General features: G+C 38.0%; 2 protein-coding genes across 2 annotated transcripts; one reads left to right on the top strand and one right to left on the bottom strand.

The window, feature by feature from the left end:
• Nucleotides 1-316: 316 nt before the first annotated feature.
• Nucleotides 317-6,849, top strand: LOC128230346 (methylthioribulose-1-phosphate dehydratase-like). Its single transcript, XM_052942536.1, has 8 exons — nucleotides 317-450; nucleotides 861-955; nucleotides 1,396-1,444; nucleotides 1,691-1,811; nucleotides 3,484-3,606; nucleotides 4,194-4,267; nucleotides 5,410-5,516; nucleotides 6,122-6,849. Exons 1-8 carry the CDS (start codon nucleotides 400-402, stop codon nucleotides 6,222-6,224), a joined length of 723 nt encoding a protein of 240 aa, XP_052798496.1. The 5' UTR covers nucleotides 317-399; the 3' UTR covers nucleotides 6,225-6,849.
• Nucleotides 6,850-7,339: 490 nt separating this feature from the next.
• LOC128229728 (nuclear receptor subfamily 1 group D member 2-like) lies at nucleotides 7,340-21,881 on the bottom strand. Its single transcript, XM_052941537.1, has 8 exons — nucleotides 21,822-21,881; nucleotides 21,063-21,723; nucleotides 14,915-15,246; nucleotides 13,724-14,158; nucleotides 12,255-12,816; nucleotides 11,924-12,027; nucleotides 10,380-10,494; nucleotides 7,340-9,140 (listed from the first exon to the last, which is right to left on the bottom strand). Exons 2-8 carry the CDS (start codon nucleotides 21,244-21,246, stop codon nucleotides 8,896-8,898), a joined length of 1,977 nt encoding a protein of 658 aa, XP_052797497.1. The 5' UTR covers nucleotides 21,247-21,723; nucleotides 21,822-21,881; the 3' UTR covers nucleotides 7,340-8,895.
• Between the last annotated feature and the right edge of the window lie 107 nt (nucleotides 21,882-21,988).

Genomic DNA, 21,988 nt, shown 5'->3' with positions numbered 1-21,988 from the left:
TTAAACGCGGGGTTTATGATCTTTATTTCACAAAAATTCTTTGAAAACCTTACCTGAATCGAGAATTGTTGACATATGTTGCCGTGCACTTTACCAAATAAGTCACGTGGGTTCTCCACCGTGATAGTGCCGAAAGTGTTCCAATTTAGGTACTCGCCCAGTAGGTTATGTCTATTTAGCATGCTCGCCTTGAAAGTATTTGGACAATTAAAAGTTTCTCGAAGCGAACACCAACCTTTCTCATTGTTTTGGCCTATTCGCCCTTGTACAATAATTGTCCTTGAGACTTGACACAATTTCTTCCTTCTGATTACCTTCGGTTTCTAAAAATAGAATTCCACACTTATTAGATTGTAAGACAGCCGGGTCAGTATATAGGGCGTGTAAACATTGGCCGATATGGAAGCATACAAGAATTTCTCTGACGTGAAGGATTCCACTAGTTCCGAGGTAAGACATATATGTATATACGCAATTGGTTGATATGGTTTATTTTTGACATGATTAGTTATCTACAGTACAGAATGCACGTCGTTCGTAATCGTAACATGTCAGAGTGATGATATTAAAAGCAATTCAATCGTTTTTAAAAGCTCTTTTTTGTTTTTGTTTTCATTGTGCAAAATGTGTGAATAACTTTGTGTTATTTCGAAGTCTGATAACAACTTTGATAACATTTATATGGACGAACGAGTATGTTCTAATACCATCACGATTTTTTTTGTAATTAACCGGGAAGAAGTCTATGTGGAATCAAAGCACTGAATGTTCTTACGGCAGGTGCTTTGTATACCGTTTAATACATAGAAATATATCCATGATGTAATTATTTTATGTTTTCTTACAATTCTGCAATACAGGAACACCCACGGGTGGTGCTGCCGGCGCTATGTCAGAAGTTCTACGGGCTCGGGTGGATGTATGGCACGGGTGGGGCGCTCAGTATCAAGTGCGGGTACGTCCGTTACTGGTGATATTCTAGCACGATGTATTTTCAGTAAGATCCCATACATGTATTAAACAATACAAGCAATGTTTGTGAAAACAGAGCTGCCATTTATAACGTTTTATATGTTGCTGAATTGTGACTTTTAATTTGGTGTCTACACAAGGAAATTGGTAATGTCCTGTTTTTGTATATGAGGGGCTTATACGTTTGTGTCCCTAGTTCATTTTCGTTTGGGCCCTTGACTAGTGCCTCTTTACAGTTTTTTGTTCAATTTTAAACTAAAACAAAAAAAACACCAACAATTACCAACAGTTATATTTATAGTTTGGGTAACTTTGATCAAACCAAAAAGTTTACCAGTTTTTTTAGAATAATTGACTACTATCTTATCTGAAGCGCCCTGGCCTTTTTAAAACCTGGCTAATACTCTTTGTATTTGCTTACAGTGACAAGCTATTCACGACTCCGTCTGGGGTGAACAAGGATCTGGTCAAGGTAGGGTCTAAAAATACATTTGGTTCGGGTTACCTGACCCTACCTACGAAATAGGCACCGACCCTCCCGTTTGTATAGTCAGTTGGTAAGAAAAAAGATAAAACAAACATCAAAATAATAAATAATATTTATTTTCCCAGATTTTAATTAAAAAATTGAGGGTTTCCAACGGTGATTCCCAGAACTTTTTTTAATGATCCTTTTTTTAATTGTCCATATTCTTATATCATCTCATGGATACTTAAGGGTGAGGACCTGTTTGTGACGACGGTGGACGGAGTGGATATTGTGGGGCCGTCACCGGAGAAGCGCCTCTCCAAGAGCACGTGCACGCCCCTCATAAACGCCATCTACACCAAGCAGAAAGGTGCGAATATTTTCTCATTGGGATATTTTCTGTGTGCATTTTGGTGACTCAAGTTTATCAAGGGACATTCTTCTTTATAAAGAAATAAACTGCTTCTTATTTTTTTGAGAAATAACGTTCTTGTCTTCCTAATGAGGACCATGGGGAGTACGCCCTTAGGAAATGCATACACAGTAATATTTTATAAAGTGTACATGCAATTATCTGGTTATCATAAGCGTCTAAAAATAACAATTTTAAGTGCAGTAGACAGAAATATGTAAGTCTTTAAATGTAGCATTACATATTGAACACATTGTAGGTTAAAAATATTTCTGCAGAGTTAACGAAGTATATACATATTGCACATGTTTATTACATCGATAAATAAACATTCTTGTTTTAAAAGATCTTCCACATGTATAGCAACGCTCATGTATAGCAACGGCAACGCACATGTATAGCAACGGCAACGCACATGTATAGCAACGCACATGTAAAGCAACGGCAACGCACATGTATAGCAACGGCAACGCACATGTAAAGCAACGGCAACGCACATGTATAGCAACGGCAACGCACATGTATAGCAACGGCAACGCACATGTATAGCAACGGCAACGCACATGTATAGCAACGGCAACGCACATGTAAAGCAACGGCAACGCACATGTATAGCAACGGCAACGCACATGTATAGCAACGGCAACGCACATGTAAAGCAACGGCAACGCACATGTATAGCAACGGCAACGCACATGTAAAGCAACGGCAACGCACATGTATAGCAACGGCAACGCACATGTATAGCAACGGCAACGCACATGTATAGCAACGGCAACGCACATGTATAGCAACGCACATGTAAAGCAACGGCAACGCACATGTATAGCAACGGCAACGCACATGTATAGCAACGCACATGTAAAGCAACGGCAACGCACATGTAAAGCAACGGCAACGCACAAGTATAGCAACGCACATGTAAAGTAACGCACATGTATAGCAACAACTACGCCGACATGTATAGCAATGCACATGTCTAGCAATGCACATATCTAGCAACGGCAACGCACATGGAAAGCAACGCACATGTATAGCAACGCACATGTCTAGCAACGGCAACGCACATGTATAGCAACGCACATGTATAGAAACGCGCATGTATAGCAACGCACATCACATGTAATGCAACGCACATGTCTACCAACGGAAACGCACATGTAAAGCAACGCACATGTATAGCAACGCACATGTATAATAGCAACGCACATGTAAAGCAACGCACATGTATAGTAGCAACGCACACGTATAGCAACGCACATGTATAGTAGCAACGCACATGTATAGCAAACGCACATCACATGTTTAGCAACGCACATGTATAGCAACGCACGTGTATAGCAACGCACATGTACAGCAACCCACATAACTCTTGGTTTAAAAACTGTTAAGTTATGCTCCTTTTTGGACTGTAAAATAACAGACGAGCTGTTCGCTCCGTGGCGCTCTTGTTGATTATAATCATTATATGGTATATAGCTATATTAATAACTTAATCACTATGAACCCACACCCAGTATGACATTTTTGAAAGCATTCCTGTTCATTTTTAGACAAATTTGGCATTCCCAATTTAATTCAAAATGACGCCTTTAGTGTGAAAAAAACTACTACTGACGTTGTATTCCAGGGGTCGGGGCAGTATATCACCTCCATAACACGGGAGCTGTCATGGTGTCCATGCTCTCACCTGGGGTCGAGTTTCGAATCACCCACCAGAAACTCATACAGGGAATCAAAAAATCCAATTCAGGTAACATCGTCTCACGGTAGTTTGCGTTTTAAATTTGAGCTGAAGAAAATCAATATTTTACTTGGAAGTACACTTTCTAAAAAGATGTAATCAAGGATTCAATGGTGCGCTTATAAAAACTACTATATATATATAGTAGTATATATATATATATATATATATGACTTTTGATGTCGTCCCCTATTCATATAAAGCATGATTTTTGACGCTGTCATAAATATTAATCAACTTACAGTATTTTACCTGCATGTAACTGTAGGTAATATACATTTCCAAAACTGGATAATAGTTGTGAATGACAAATATTTGTTTTGAAATACAGTCGAACCCCGTTGGCTCGAACTCCTATGGACCCTCGAGCCTCGGGAAATTCGAGCCAAGCGGGAATGCTTACCTTCAGTAGAAAGAAAACTGTCCTTAAGATCCAGTGCGAGCAAAAAGGAAATCGAGCCAAGCGAGTAAAAGCCAACGGGGCCCGACTGTATCGATATTCAAATGCGTAGTCGAATGGGATTTTTGGCCGGGTATAGATCATTAGTTTTCGTTCTTATTAGATTGTTTTATTATACTTTTGGTTTTCATTTCAGAAAAACACTTTGATTACTACGACACATTAATTGTGCCCATAGTAGAAAACAAATCCACTGAAGATGAAATTGTGGTATGTATTACTTCTAATACATATTTACAAATAATTATTGGTATCATAATAGTGGATATGTATTCCTCCTATGTCTTCTTAAAGGCGCAGGCTTATATATTACATATTTCAGAACTACAAATGAGCTAGCAAGGTTGTCCAGTCAGCAATGTTGTAAGCGCACTCGCTTCTCACCTAGACGGACGGGTTAGATTCCGGGCCCGGGGATGGGCGACTATTTGAGTTTGGTTTGTGGTCACCAAGCCCCGTGGTTTTACTTAAAGATGCACTTTAAATCTAACTCCCAAATAAGATGTACCACAATTAATACCATTGCTTTATTTTACAGAAAAGGATGAATACGTATCGAAAACAATGATTTTTATGAAGGATACCCTGTTTATTTTGAAAGAAAGGTGCAGAAAACATGATATATCTACCTTATGAGATGATAGTTGATCACTGTAAATCTTTAAGGACCCACCAGTCATTTAATATTTCTGAGCTTTCAGCTATTATATACACAGTAACAATCTTGTTATCAGTCATTAATATTTTCCATAAATGCATTATTTAGTAAGAAGTTAAATGTGTATCACTCAAAATTTATGTTTGTTATACATGTTTTCAATGGTAAACGAAATAAATACCGGGGTTTCCGACGATGTGTTGTGGTCGGCGTACAAAACTTTGACCGTTACTCAAAAACTTCAAGATAATCGAATGAAACATAGTTCAAATGTTGCCCAAGATAATACGCACGTGTTAAGCAAGGCCCATAACTCTAGTTTTAACAATTATCGAGTTATGCACCTTTTCGGAAATGAACGGACAAGCGTTTGTGTTCACTCCGCGGCGCTCTTTTTTTGACCATACTAATGCCACACCTTACGGACCAGTTCAATAATTTAAATAAGAACACCCAAAGCGGTTGCCAACTCACTTTCTTTAATATTCATATTTCAGCTTTGTTCATGGATGGTTGTTTACTGTTCGAATAGCTAGGTACGATTTCCGTACTAAGAAGCCAACACTTTTTCACAACGCAGACGACTGACACATCAATTTCCTGTGTTGATAAATCGTGAATAACTTCGAAATTCTTAACAGGTCAAGCACTACTGTAACAGTTGTTTTATGTTTAACTCGTTCTATGGTTGCAGGATTCCTTACTTAACGCGATGCGGGATTACCCTGAAACTAGCGCCGTCATCATACGACGTCATGGCATGTACGTCTGGGGACCCACCTGGCAACGTGCCAAGGGAATGTATATTGCTTTTTCCATTACAACAATTGAACATTATTTTGTTAAAATAATGAAGTGTTAACGGTATATTTCTTTCAAAAACTAGTCAATATAATATAACGCAATGAAGAATTGTACACTGTGATTTTTGCCGTAGATTATAATCGAACCAACCTCGCACGTGGTGGTCACCAGACCGGAAAAGTGGGTTTCCTTTGGGACAACTCTCTCGCGCAGCATTGTGCCACATTCGGAACTCGTCTGCCATTTTTATTCGCATGTTTGCCGGTACATCAGTTAAAGTATTTTGTAAACCTTTGAATTATATCATTAATTAAATGTATATGTTTCTGACATTGTAAACCGTCCGTATACAGCCGGGGTTGTTTTCGATAAAAATGGCCGAGGAGTTCCGAATGCATTGTGACAACGAGCGATTACTATACTGTTGTAATAGCGTGTTTTACAATCATTTGTTAGTTCATTCCTGGCGTCATCACACAAAAACAATCGGAACACCTCGGTCATTCCCCATCGATTACCATGGTTTTCAATGGCCGAGGAGTTACGATTACACATAAACATTTATATTGGTTTAAGGGAGAGGAATATTGTGACTTTTCCAGGGCGGAGTGTTACGAGTACCTGTTCAACGTGGCCGTTAAGATGAAGCAGCTCGGCCTGGACCCGGAGGCCATCCCCGTCCCACCAGAGGGCGCATACACATGATGACGTCATGAGGAACGAGACATTAAATGATTTTAAGTCAATTTCTTCACTAAAAAATATGTTATGAGATAGATTGCAAGTATGCAAAACGAAAATCTTTTATCAGTTTACGGTAATCAAAAAGTTTAGGTATTATGATATTCGGAGTCCTTCTGTTACAACCATTTACATTGGCATGGTAATTATACATAATCAATTCATATCAATATTTTCACCTTAAGGGAGATACTTATGTAAAATAATTTTTATATGTACAAACTAAATATGGGTTATTCAGATGTATGATTAACACGTCATGCGAAACATATATATGAATATAACATGACTATGTACAAATTATAAAGCCAGTGTATGATTAAAGATATAAATCTTCGAAATAATATGTCAATATTCACAAGTTCATCACAATTTCTTTGCTTAAATCTTTTAACTCAAGGTGGTTGAAGATAATTTATTCAAAATACTGGTCATTAGCTTTTATAGTTTAAAGGTATTTCGGATTGCTTTTATTTATGTGTACGAGAACTCGAAGCATTATGTATTCAATACTTATATAGTACTGGATATTTGTTTTGATCATGTATTATATATTTCAATATCTAAATAAAGAAATACAATATTTCCATTTTTGTTCACGTTTTTATGTCTCGGATTAAATGGATGGAGTAATCGCACTGTCCGTCCGTCGCAGCCATATTTTTGTAAATATTAGAAGGATTTGAATCAAACTGATTTGTAGATCACCATGGAAACGCGTGTAGAAGGTCAAGGTCACAAAAAATGTTCCACCATTTGGATTTTGTAAGATTTACTTTGTGTCCCGGCCATAGTTGTGTAACAATTCCTGAGATTTCACTCAAACTTTAGAGAAATGTAGGCCACCAAAGGAAAGTGTGTCGCAAATCAAATTTGCGCTCTCATCTCAAGGTCAAACTTCCACAATATGATTTTTATAGCAATAATTCGCGATAGCTCTTGTTTATATACAGTAGCTGTTAACAGTTTTGGCCACTCCTTGGTGTTTGGACTATCACTTCTGTTGTTGTTTTTGATTTGGGGGATTGTGTTGGATGCAGCTTTCGCAGGGGGAGATAAAATTAAATCATTTATTAATTCGTTCACATTTTATTGACAAAACAACAATTACAAATAATTGTTAACAACAATAACAAATAACTACTATACCATAACAATATGTTGTTTTTTTGTGCTTTTGAAACAATGCTACTACATTTAATGAGCAGCCTTGTACAAGAGGCAGACCACTCGCACATGGGTTGGGTAAACCCACCTAAGAACATTAGTGGGGTAAATCTGCACCACTCGAACATGGGTTGGGTAAGGCTGTACCACTCGAACACATAGGCGGAGTAAGGCTGCACCACTCAAGAACATATGCGGGGTAAGGCTGTACCACTCATGCACATGTGCGGTTTTAGGCTGCACCACTCGAGCACATGTGGGATAAGGCTGCACCACTCGAGCACCTGTGGGGTAAGGCTGCCCCACTCTAGCACATATGTGGGGTAAGCCTGCACCACTCGAGCATATATGTGGGATAAGGCTGCACCATTCTAGCATATATGTGGGATAAGGCTGCACCACTCGAGCATATATGTGGGATAAGGCTGCACCACTTTAGCACATATGTGGGGTAAAGCTGCACCACTCTAGCACATATGTGGGATAAGGCTGCACCACTCTAGCACATATGTGGGATAAGGCTGCACCACTCTAGCACATATGTGGGGTAAGGCTGCACCACTCGAGCATATATGTGGGATAAGGCTGCACCACTCTAGCACATATGTGGGGTAAGGCTGCACCACTCGAGCATATATGTGGGATAAGGCTGCACCACTCTAGCACATATGTGGGGTAAGGCTGCACCACTCTAGCTTATATGTGGGGTAAGGCTGCACCACTCTAGCACATATGTGGGGTAAGGGTGCACCACTCGAGCATAAACCACTCCGTTTGTAATATCAGTGTCATATAAGATCATGATATTAGATATCATGTTTCGTGCGGTAGCTGAGTGTACGGAATGCAATCTATAGTTGTTTGACTTCAAACTGTAAGCACTCCTTAGTAGAACAATTCGTGTATACTCCAAGACCTTTATGGATTAAATTCATGACTTTATCTTAGTTCTGAAATTTTCGTTCACGGACATTTAAGCTACATACATATGAGATATATATAGATATGAAAAATTGTTAACATAAATTTCGATCTTTCGTTTCAAATAATATCACAGTATTTTATCAAAAGAACATTCACATTTCCGATTTTTTCACTGTTTTTCATTCAGTTAAAATAAATATATAATCACAAAAAGGGATTCGTTATTAAAAAGCATTCATGAGTCCCTTTGTATGACTAGTACCACAAATAGTAGTTTCTATACAAAGTCAAGTTGAGCAATTGCACTTGAACATGTTACATCCAATGTACGGTCCATTGATGATAGTACATTGATACCTCACATGTTGAGCATTTCCTGAGCTCCGGCGGGCAGCGTCTGTCAACTGAGGAACACACAGAGGTGCGGTCTGACCGCTAGCACGGACCTCGCTAAAACATGCCCATTGGTGATCATAAATGGACCCTGAACGACATTATGTACAGTTAAGTTGAGCGTTTCCTGAGTTCCGGCGGGCGGCGTCCATCAGCTGAGGAATACCGAGAGGAGGAGCGGGTTTTCCGCAAGCACTGACCAGTCAAGTTGAACCTCGCTAGAAACTTTTTCGAACTTAATCCCGAACTCTCTAAGCAGCATGAGAAAGCTGATGGCCTGACTGAACCACCTGTTGTACTGCCCGTGTCGTCTGCTCACCGCCTGACGTAACACGTCCCACATGAGCGCGTGCATTTGGTCAACCCGAGCGCGCGCCTGCAACGTCGGGCAACGGTCTGAAATGGAGAAAGCAAAAATATGACAATGAATCCACACCTTACGGAACTTGAAGGTCACCTTACTGTTTCATAATCACTTTTAAAAAAAATGGTGATCTATTCTAGAGTTATATAAACTTATCATCTATTGTTATTGTTACATAAGAACATCTGTTTTCAATGTCGTTATAGAAGCCTTGATGAAACCCAATTGCACGCACTATTTCTATCTTGGGAAGACGTCAAGGTCGGTTAATAGAGAATGTCATAATAGCTTGCGAGAAAAATATATTGGCTCGCATGAATACGTTTTATGTCCTCTTTCACAACAACATCTGATTATTTTTTTGTCAAGAGCTTAACAACTCTTCAGATGAGAAATAAGAGCAGACACAGTTACATTCTCAGACATTGCCAGATATGGAAATATTTATAGAGAGAGAGCATTTTAATTCAGAGGTTTTGAATTTGACCTATTTTGGCTTGCTTTTTTTAATGAAAAACTCAAAGGGCCATAACTCTGTCAAATACTGGTGGATTTTATAAATATATCCATATTCGAGATTAAAATGACAACATCTTCAAAAAGATGTATCACTTTACTATAAAACAAACATGAATATTTTCACTAAAGTCTTTGTTTTTGCTAATACGAGAGTGGTTCATTCTTGTCACTAAATATTGGGGTGCGTTAGTCAAGCCATCGTCCTAAAATTATTGCCATGAAAAGTGATGAATTTAGATATCATACAGAAGTTTTTATTTACTTTGATTGTGATCATACACCTTTATTGTAAGTCTACAAGCAATGCCAATCGAAAAATCACTTTTCTTCATTCCCAACTCTATTGACGTTACGTTAAAACATGTATTATTGCGCGATGTTAAAAGGACGTCAGAAAACGAAATATACTACTGGGTGTCTTCTTAGACTAACTGATATTTACCGATAAGGTTTAATAAAAGAGTTATTAGTCAGGAGGTCGTTGATTTCGAACGACTTTAATAAGACCGCCTAACACTGAAACCATTGACATGTGTTTTTGACGTTCGTGGATATTTTTACGTACTTTTATTTCTTCCAGCTTCAACCGAATACAACCTCTAGGATAGAAATGCAGTACTAGTAACCCTAGATAATGTAGATTGAAGCCCCTTTACCCAAAACCGTGACATACTATAAACATTCTTAAGTGATTTACCAGAAAAAGCTGACAGTAAGCGGCCTCACGGCCGATGGCGGAAGTGGTTACATACCTGAGAAAGTGAGGCAGACGGCGCGGAAGGCGGCGGTCTCCTCCTTAGTAAGCTGCAGAGTGAGGCCCTGTCTTGAAAGCTTGAACGCCAGCTCCACCAGGTCCGCGCCCCACACCTACAGGGGCGATAACAAAGTGGTTAACTTCGGTTACTGACTTACTAACTGTGGTACACCATTGTATTATGGTTGTATCATGAAATAGGACATACCAACCAAGTTTCAATTTACCAATTTCAAAACCTACATGTACCTCCCAGAAAAAAATCGAACACTTATAGAAAATATCCAAAGCCTGTAATACATAACTCTACTTCTTTGAAATATATACAGCAGGTGGCTGGGAAAGCAAGCCGTAAAAATTAAAGTCAACTGTTTATGTACAATTTTTGTACACAATTTATGTGTTTCTCATAAATGACTCCCTGACGAAAAAATGTTTGTATTGATGATTGGTATTAGCATAGAAATCCAGTTTTCGTTTCAATATTAAGCTTTTCAATAGAAATCGTTTGTAGATACAAAACCAGTCAGATGTCGCTTTACATATAAAACACTTCGTCTGGCATTTTTGGAACAGTTATTGGACACGCATATAATAGGTAGGATGGTTGAATTATCGGGTCGCTAATACTTAAATACCGCAGAATCGATTAAATCGGTTTTTATATAATCAAGTGAAAAACTTCCATGCATGAGCTATTAAGAGTTGGCCTGGTATACAGACACGACTGTAAATGTAGACTAAGTATAGATTTATATAAGACAGTTGATACATAATTAGTATTGTTGTTAGGGAAAAAATTGGATCGCCGAATGGGTGTTACTCGATGGCGAGGGAAACTAAGCTCCCCCCCCCACCTCCCCTACACACACACACACCGATATCCGATGTACAAATATGCTTGTCATTTTATTGTGCCATTGGCTAATGTTTATGCTAAATTTGATGCCAAGTGACCAAATTAATTTAAGTGCCATTTGAAAAGACATCGGTTACTGATTACTTTTATCAAAACGAAAGGACAGAAAATAGATAATATATAAAGTTATGGCATATTGTATTATTGTGCTTAATTTTAGCTAAAATCGAATATGGAATGGACAATTTTGCTATCTTTCAAGGCCAAAAATATGTGTTGGTAATACAACAATCGGTGTTTTTACATATTCTATTCCTACAAGCCAATCCCTTTGACGTGATACCAAAATAATATGGGTTCAACAGCCATAATCTAAAATCCATATCATTGTTCAAGGGATACATTGCGATGAAAATACGTCAAGTTAAGCAGTATAATATCAAAAATGTACATCACTCTAACGAAAGAACAAAATTTAAGCGGATATCAGTTCATATAAACCGGTATAAAGATGAATTAAACGCATTCAATTTATAATGTTCTTCGACAAGACATGATCAGCAATCGGAACACCTCGGCCAGTATCCGACATAGTTTACTATTGTCAATCTCGAAGCTTGCCGGAGATGGCCGATTTGTTACGATTACAACCTAAGTTGCATTTGTGGCGAAATTGAACAAACCTGTGCCAGCTCTTCCGCGTGGAATTCCCACTCACATGCCCCCACCTTCAGGTCGACGTTAAAACAGCGAATGTGTCCTATGTACCAAATGTCGAACCGCGAAGCTGAAAACGAAGGAAGTCCATTTTACACTAGATTATAATAATAATAATAATAATAATAATAATGATAATTATAAGTCATTTTCACATCGCGCAATGATGCTTGTGACGTCAGCGAGTGTAATACGGTTGTATTGCACTGGAGTGAAATACGGATTACCGCATTTTGCAATATGTATCGCTTTCATATTTTAAGCGTATATTCTCATTATAAATATTCATCATCGTACCTTTGAGGAGAGCCGCCTGGTCCTCCCTGCTCAGATCCTTAAATCCCGGCAAGCTCTTTGCGAAGGCGAGCATTCCCTGGACGCCCTGCTCCATATCCTTGAGCACCTGACACATCACGTCAGCCTTCGTCCGCTCCTGGCGCGCGGGAGATACCGGGGCAGCTGTCGCCTGCACGTGACGTTCGTGTTCATTGTTGTGTCGCGAAGGTTTATGCCACGTGCCTGTACTCGCGTCACTTTTAAACTCGCCAAAATCTAGATCACTTGGATTCTGACTGTGGGGATTTCTTGTATTGCCTATTTTTAACTCGTGTACACCATTAGTCAGTGTTTGTGCAAGATTCCTCTGTGTAAGTAGTCCATTCAAGATGCTGGACCGATGGCGACCGGCAGAAGAAGAACCCCCCTCGGGTAAGTTTGGCCGACAATTGTCAAGGCCGTGCCAACCCGGTGAGGATGAGGGACGACGGTGGCCGTCGTCTGCAGACTCAGTTTTCACACTGATCAGGGGAAGTCTTTCCGCGGCACCAGGAGACTGACATTTCTTTTCAACATATTTCCTCTGAAAATAACGAAAAACATGATTTATTAGTATGACAGCCAGGGACCGGCGCCCAATTTCTAAAGAAAACAAACAACAACAGCATATCAGGTATTAGAATCATATTTCATTTAGCGACATTACATGCTTATTCTTCAAGTGATTTCACATACCAAAAAGTAGTTCCTCATCATGTTTATCATTAAAACAACTTCGGCTGTAAATGTCTCACTACTCTATTAAGATAAGAAAGTTACTCAAATAATACCCAAGCTTATCTTGTTCCATGTAGTTATAAGGGACTTAAGCTTGTTCGAGATACTGAACCCCCATCGTCGGATACCCCCGATACACACTACGCTATGCTTCGTTGTGTACCGTTGGCAATTTGGTTAAGAAAATCTCGTAATCATGAATAATTAATGAGGCAGTTTCATTGGTTCCGCAAAGTACCAGATGCTTTATGGTTGAAAAATATTCTGCCAATGGCCGGAGTTAAACCGGGTCCGCCCTCTCATTACAATAATATTTGGCAGTAGTCAAGACCCACGACCACGGAGGCTACTGACACTGTTAAGCTATTGAATTTACATTTCAGAGTAACTTGCGAATTCATTGGAAGGAGAGTTGTTTCTCCTGCCTCATGCATATTCATTAAAACAAGATTTTGTCAGTCAATTGTCCCACGGTATGTATGAAGTGTAACGGAAGAAAGTACCGTGGCTGCCGACGATGCTGGACCCCTGAAAAGAAATTACAACTATAAACCATTCTATAAAGTTTTTACTCTTTTGAAATAAGGGGACTTACTTTTTGGTCTTGCACACGCATAATGGTGAGCTAGACATTCTAGTTTAGATGCGATCTATTTGATTACCGCGAAATGTACCTTAGCAGATAAACTTGTAACCTCACTCAAGAAACTTACAAAGACGTCTTGTTGTCTCTTCAACATCAGCTCTTCGCGGTAGTAGTCATCCAAGTACTCAAACAAGTGTTTTTGCGCTGACACGAGGACAGTTAATGTTTCCTCCAGGAGGACAGTTTGTAGCGATTGGTCGTTGTCATGACTTTCGGTGGTCGCCTGTCGCACCGGGACCAAGCAGGGGTTGCGATGTGTGCTCTCATCAAACGCCTCACCGCTGTTCTGCTTTTCCAGACGCTTGACTTCGATGATGTTCTTTGAGCGGAGTTCGTGCGTGTAGCGGCCGGTCTTGATAGCGCCCTTGGACATGCCCACTTCCAGGCAACGCTGAAAACGGCAGTAGGAGCAGGCCGTCCGCTTGCCGGGTACCAGCAGACAGTTCTGGGAACTACTGCACGCGTAGGGCTCCGTCTTACATATGCTGCGCCGGAAGAAGCCCTGAAAGCGACGTTGAAGGTCAATTAGCACGGTGCAAAGACAGCTGTATTCTTTATTCCTTCAAATCGGACATACAGAAAATCTTTGTGTGATTTTAAGATATAATGTTAAGAAATTTTCTCGAAAGAAATGCCCGAGATCAATAAACTGTCTCATTAATGAAGTCTAAACTGCATCATACATTAAGTAATGAATTTGTATGAACTGTACCATAATACATAAAAACTACACACATTAGTGACTTAAGGTTTTTAAAGTACAAAGTAAGTGAGGGGTGAAGTCTTTATTGATATCTATTATTTATATATCCGTCAATTTAGATTGTTATTAATTCAGAACACAAAGAAGATTTTGGCTACAGACGCTCTCGTATGTTTTTAAAGCTGCACTCTCACAGATTTACTATTTTGACAACTTTTTTTATTTTTTGTCTTGAAACGAGCCAATTTATGCGAAAAATTATGTAAACCAGTCATAAGACTGCTGACAAAACACTAGATTGCAGATTTTTATATTTAAGTTCAAAAATTGATGTTTTATGCATTTTTCTTAAACCTTTAGTAAGTTTTAGCCATAAAACATTAATTTTGGAATGGAAATATGAAAATCTGCGATCTGATCTTTTGCAAGCAGTCTTTTATCACTGGTTTGCAGATATCTGAGCAAAAAATTGCTCATTCCAAGACAAAAAATTAAAAAGTTGTAAAAGCGGTAAATCTGCGAGAGTGCAGCTTTAAAAACTTCTGCTACAATCACCTTGCATGCCTCGCACGTATTGACGCCGTAATGAAAACCGGAAGCTCGGTCACCACACACGCGGCAGGGCGGAAGTAGCGGCGGGCGTGAAGGCTTGTATTTCGGGCGAGGCTTTTTACACGGCGGTTCGTCGACGCTAACAGATTGGACAGGAATGTTCTGTGCAGTGAGCTGTTTAGCGGCATCCTGAAGTGCGAAATGTAGGTACGGTAGATTGACGTTCGTAGACACCAGATGGTCAAAGCGGCCGTCGCCCAACTCCTCCTTTTCCATAGAGCCGCCGCTAACACAACGGCTATCCTCGGTGATCTTCGAGTCCCGGTTGAGGCAATCTGGTATTAAACAATATTTGAATATTAAATATGATATAAATGTATTTAGAATCAACCACCGGGCAATGAAATCCTCTATCAACCTCCTTAAAGTACAACGAACGCTTAATCGTGACGATCTGTAGTTGTACAACATCGACGACATATATAACGGGTGTCTTATTAGTGGTTATTAACGGTTTAAGAAAAATGCATAAAACATCAATAATTTTTATTGCAATATGGGTGGGGAAAAGGTAATAATATACGCTCATGATGCACCATTTCCGACTCCAACTGGTTAAACATGCTTCAGGGAGTATCTCCGCATTTCACATAAACAGTTTATGCCATATCCTGTCAGTTCTGAGGGAGGGGCGCATGTCAAAAGGTTACGCCCCTAAGTTACGCTCCATCTAACGTCAATTCCTGGATCCGCCCCTGTATAGTCTTTTATTTTCAAACGAATAATTCTGTTTCAGAGATATTAACAGTATATAAACAGCATCAAGTGTAGAGCGCCCATTTCGAAATCTGAATCGTGCAATCGGAATAATATCTTGGTTATAACAGTGGCAAATAAGTTTGAAAAACACCGGACAAGAGTTATTCCCCTATTATTATTAATATCAGGTTCTGAACCTTTTTTGATGGGGAGGGGGATGGAAGTGGGGGGGGGGGGGGGGGGGGTCAAAATGACTTCAGTCCATTACTCGGGAGAAAACCCCAAATTTAATATATAATGTTAAACAAATTACATACATGCGAAGATACCATATTTACAGTTTCGACAAAATATTCATTTAACATATTATCACTGCCTTAGGCTTTACATAATCTCGATGATTCAACAGCATTTAAATTTCTTGTACAGTTAATAGATTTATCCAGTTCTTAAAAATAATTATTTGGTTGATTAAAATCATTATACATGTTATCATTCTTAAAATAGTTTGCATTGTGATTTATACATCGACAACAAGAACAACAATAACAAAAACTGTTACTGCATTCAGGCAAGCATGCCTAAAACCGCCAACAGTGTTTTTACACAGTACTTCAAAATATTCACGCAATTCATTGAGTGGTATTTTGGTAATTAATTTGAAGATTTATTCTTGAAAAAGCCTCCAAACTCCCTCTGAGGTTTGCTCTTTCTTAAGTTTTCAATGTCTGTTTTTATAATCAATATTCCTTTTTTACGGACAATATTCTTTTTCCGATCACATAATATTAATCTGTTATCATCTAATTTATCATTTTAAAGTTAAAAGATCCTTTCTTGCATATCGGACGTGTGTTTCCGGTCATGTGACCGGTGCTGCAACAACGCGCCACTTCTTATTTCATTTATTGTATGGTTTATGAAAAGTATATTATGCCATTTCAATAAAGCGCAATCAAATATATATGTTAGCAAGACTTTTAATTAAAATTGAAAATAAATAATCGTAAAAAACGCTATTTTTAGTGATTTAAAATTACTGCTCTTTATGACGTCAGTACACAACGTCGCACGCGCTTTTGGTGAAATGTACAAAAGTGCGTTTTCTACGTCAATTTTTCCACAAATTCATAATTTAAGGTATGCAAGAAAAACTATCAATCATGTTTTTCCGGTCCGGATCGAAAACTATCCGTACCGGAAACACATGATAGATACTTATAGTGTGCTTCTAAATAAAGGTTTCGTGCAACAGCACAATTATGATTAAACCAGTTTTTAAATGTATTTGTATAAATTTCAAAATAAACTTCAGCTGTCTAAAAACAATCATTAGAAAAATGGGTCGGCTGCACTTCATATTGTGTTTGTAAACAAACATTATTCGTAAATAAATAACATATTATAAACAGTCTTTGCTTGAGCAATCTGCACTATTTACAGTATTGTGGAAAACAGGTAAATTTGCAAAAAAACGCAGCGAAACTGCTCCAGAAAAGAGACATCCCATTTATACTTTATCTGTATGTTGACACTCATTTGTTTTGGTCTCTTTGTGCATCAATGCCTTCATTTTAGTCATTTTAGATTATTCACAATCGATTAGATCTCTCAGTTGTAAGATAAACTTCTGAAAGTTTCATTTTTCTTCAAGCGTAAACTGTAACGCATTAAGCCAAAAAACATCCATTTTCGAACGTAAATATAAAATACTGCAATCTGATCTTTTGTCATCAATCTTGTAACACTGGTTTCCAGACAGTTATGCAAAAATGGTGCATTAAAGCTGAACTCTCACAGATTGACAGTGTTGTCATTTTGTTTAGTTTTTGTCTCAATGCTTTCAATTCAGTCATATAGCATAACTCACATTAGAACAGATTTCAATCGTTTAGGAAACTGCCGAAAATTCCATTTTTTCTTAAAGATTCTTAAAGCTTAGGAACGCCTTAAAGCTGCATTCTCACAGATTGACCAATTTAACATGTTTTGTCTTGGAAAGAGAAATTGTTTGCGTTAATATCTGCAAACCAATAATATAAGATTGCTGACAAAAAATCAGATCGCAGATTTTCACAATTACGTTATTAATGTGTTATGGCTTATACATTTTAAGAAAAAATAATTAACATCAATTTTAGAACTTTAAAATAAAATCTGCGATCTGATTTATTGTCAGCGGTCTTATATAACTGGTTTCCATGGATTTTCGCAAAGATTGGCTCATTGCAAGACAAAACATAAAAAAAGTTGTCAAAACGTTCAATCTGTTAAGATTGCAGCTTAAAGCCATAAAACATCAATTTCGAACTGAAATAAAAACAACTATTATCGGAACTTTTGTCAGCAATTTTGTATCTCTGGTTTCTGAACGTTTACGCAAAATCGATTCATTCCAAGACAAAAAAAATAAACAAAAAGTTGTCAAAACGGACAATCTGTGAGAGTGCAGCTTTAAAGGACAAAAAAGAAGAATTTGTCAGTACGATCAATCAGTGAGAGTACATCTTTAATGTATGCAAGTAAATTTAGAGCGCCCGGTTTTGTTATATTATTCTGGTATTCATTTGAAAGTGTTTCATATGTAGCGAAAGAAAATGTTAAAGTATACCAAGCATTATATTACAAACAGGATTTATTAGGCATGAAAGATTGAAAAATAGACCTGGGGCCGTATTATATAACCAACCTATCTAGTTATCAGGCGCGTAGCTGCCTATACGCGAGAACGGGCTGAATCCACATGACTCTGACAAAAAAAAAGAAAGAAAAAAAGCCAAAGTTGCAGTATGCGCATGATCCTCAAACTGTCCATTTACCGGTACTAAAAAAGCACCATAGAACGCCCCGGTTGCACCATGGTTTTCAAAATTTCCCGAGGGGGCATGCCCCCACCCCCAGCACAATTATGAATCCACATGAATAGAGGGATAGCTTTGCCCCTGGTTAGCTAGTGTATTTTCAGCCATTTATTTTACATATAAGTAATCTTCAACAAATATCTTTTCAAATGATTAAACAGGTTCAACGAACATCAAAACTTAACATGACCAATGGCTCACATACGAAAATACAACAGCTACCTTAAATATCAGTAACTTAAAACTTCAATATTGGAAAAAGTATTGAATATTCAGTCTGTTCGGTTTAATATTGCTTCAAACAATTCGGAACACCTCGGCCGATGTTTTCGATAAAAATGACAGAGATGCTCCGAATGGCTTCAAACCTGGGAGAAGGTTTGTGATTGGTCCCAGTACAAACGAACTATTTGGCTTATTGGGTTATTGACAACAAAACGGACTATTGTGTTTATAATTTTCTTGCTGGTGATTTATAGAGATTTATCAGGACTAAAAAAAAAATCTGGTTCTGGTTACCAGACCCTACGAACTTGGTACCAACTCTAACGTTTTTCATAGGCGGATCCAGGATTTGATGTTAGAGGGGGCTTAACTTAGGGGCATGACCTTTTGACTTGCACCCCTCCCACAGAACCGCAATTAATTTGGGTAAAAGTGCTAGGAGGTGGGTTTTGGGTACTCGATCCCCCTCGAAACTTTTAACAATTTCTAGTCCAAAATGGTGCATTTTGGGCGTATTATATTACTTTTATTTATCATATATTAAAAGAAAAGTACAACTGGTCGATTAAAGGGGGGGGGGGGGGGGGTATGGTCCTTGGAGCAGCTAGTGTTATTTTATAGCCTGTCGGTTATCAAAAGATATAACATAATATATAGTTTTGTGTTTTTTTTAATTTGTATTATACAAAGCTTTATACTGAAGATTGCTTTTACACAATTCCCCATTGAGTACAAAAGCGTTCTAACATACAGCCTACCTACCCTACCTGCTTTTTGGAAAAGATGTTACCTTAACCACATAATTAATTTTTTAGGCCTCGGTGAAATAAATTTGTATTTCAATGTTTCAGCCAGTGACACAATAATTTGATTTTTTTACTGTTTTAAAATTTTGGACCGGCTCTCACTCCCAAAAAAAAACACGTCAATACGCATTGGGCTGGGCCACAATTTTAACGACGTCATTACTTTACGTTCGTATATATTTTTGCGCGCTTTTAAAAATCACAATTAAATGTGCTTTTGTATACTGGCTCTTTTAGTGTAAGATAACAATATATTTCACCTCGTGCATACTATCGCCACTCGTGCTACTGATAGCTTTTACAGCTTTTTGGCTCACTCAGTGAAAAAAAGCGATATTACACTGAAACAAACAATCTTTCTCTATGTGTAATTGTTATTTTCATCATCATCATCATCATCATCATCATCATCATCATCATCATCATCATCATCATCATCATCATCACCACCACCATAATCATCATCATCATCATCATCATCATCATCATCATCATCATCATCATCATCATCATCATCATCATCATCATCACCACCACCACCACCACCACCACCACCACCACCACCATCATCATCATCATCATCATCATTTTTATCATCATCATCATCATCATCATCATCATCATCATCATCATCATCATCATCGTCGTCGTCGTTGTCGTTATCACTATCATCATCAACACCACCACCACCACCACCATCATCCCATTAAAATTATAATCATTTTCATTATTATTAAATAATAATGAAAATGATTATAATTTTAATATCGTAATTTTCCAATTATTATTATTCCTACACCGTGAAACAATAAGAACCATTATAACCTGTCGGACAAAAGTTATACATCGCTCATCACGGTTTTCTGTTGTTCATAGTATCCGATTATAAATATAAATATTGAATTTGAAATAAACATTGAATCATAACATATAGCCTTACACTAACTGCAATAACGTTCCTGAAATTAAACCAGATCGTACCAGTTTATCAAGTGCTTTATTCATATGACAATTAAGTGTTCCCGTTTCTCACCACAAGGTTATAAACCGGGTTAATCATAGTCCCATGTCTTGCCATTCATTCCTATATCCGAAAACGTTTTCGGGGTTTAAATGAATCAGGGTGAGTATTCGATCCACTATATTAAAGATAGCAGACTTATTTGTAATGCCTTAAGAATGGAGATCTATGAAATAATGTGAACACAGATTGAGGTTTTAATAGGTGATTTAAATTATTATATCGATGAAGTACATACCCCGATTCCTCCAAACATCTTAAAAGGGAATTACTACGCCAACTACTACTATTTTTGTATAATTTGTGTACTGTTTACATTCATAAGATATTTTGGACTTTAAATTGAAAATATCTTAATGATAGCCACGTTATCTAAGTTACTAGTTAGATGTTTAGAAAAATACAGATTAAACGGTAACACATTTGACTTAATGAAATAAGTTTTTACGAAGAACATGATCGTGCCCGTGTTTACATACCATTTTCTTGCATGACGTTCATGGTGCCGACGAGGAAGCGGTCGGCGGCTACATTTATGTTCAATCCGACGACACCACCCTCCATTTTCACCATTCCTGCGTTCATCGTCGGCTCCCGTATATTGTTCCTTATTGTTAATGCACTTTCTGTAGGGTCCCGAGATATCTGCCGTTCACTCCTCATAATACACTTGTAAATATTATTAATACACAATATAATTAATCAATCCAAAAAAGATCCGAGTTTTTCTTCTTCAAGTTTCTCTAAAAACAGCAAGGTTTAATCCTAGAGTTAATATATATAACACTTTCGCTTTCGTCTGTCATAATCACTTTATCAAACAACGCCAAGATAAGAAATGAAATTCATAACCTGAAAACTATATACTTCTATTCTTTGATCACACGCCAAGCACAATACACTATTGACCGTTCAACAGTTGAAATACCAAAGAGTTTATCTATTGAATTGACACAGTATTTGGCCTATATATACAATGGTATCGGCTTTAAGCGAATTTGGTCCGTTGTCGACTAGTATGAACTAGATATTACCTGGCCGCAGTGCACGCATATCGACCTCTGGCGCGCCACGTCACAGTCTGGCCTAATTTCCGACCTCCCTTCTAACGCTCTACATCGGGTTTTAAAGCGGACCTGTCTATCATGATAGTATGTCGCGTAATATAAACTTTGTCAACACATTTACTCAATGCACATAACTCCTGATTTAAATAAAATGCACAATAGCGGACTTACTTTACTTGGGTATATTGAAGTGGTACTCGTATTTAAAATCAATGCATACACAAGTATAACCGCAAACATGAATTTTGAGTGATACACCCTTTAACTAATACTAAGTATTCGGCATTTATGGAAAATTTTGAGTACTGATTACATGGTTGTAACCGCGTATTTAATAG

This window comes from Mya arenaria, chromosome 4 (genome assembly GCF_026914265.1).
Source record: "Mya arenaria isolate MELC-2E11 chromosome 4, ASM2691426v1".
NCBI lineage: Eukaryota > Metazoa > Mollusca > Bivalvia > Myida > Myidae > Mya > Mya arenaria.
The sequence above is the reverse complement of the archived record's forward strand: the minus strand, read 5'-3'. Positions and strand labels throughout refer to the sequence as shown.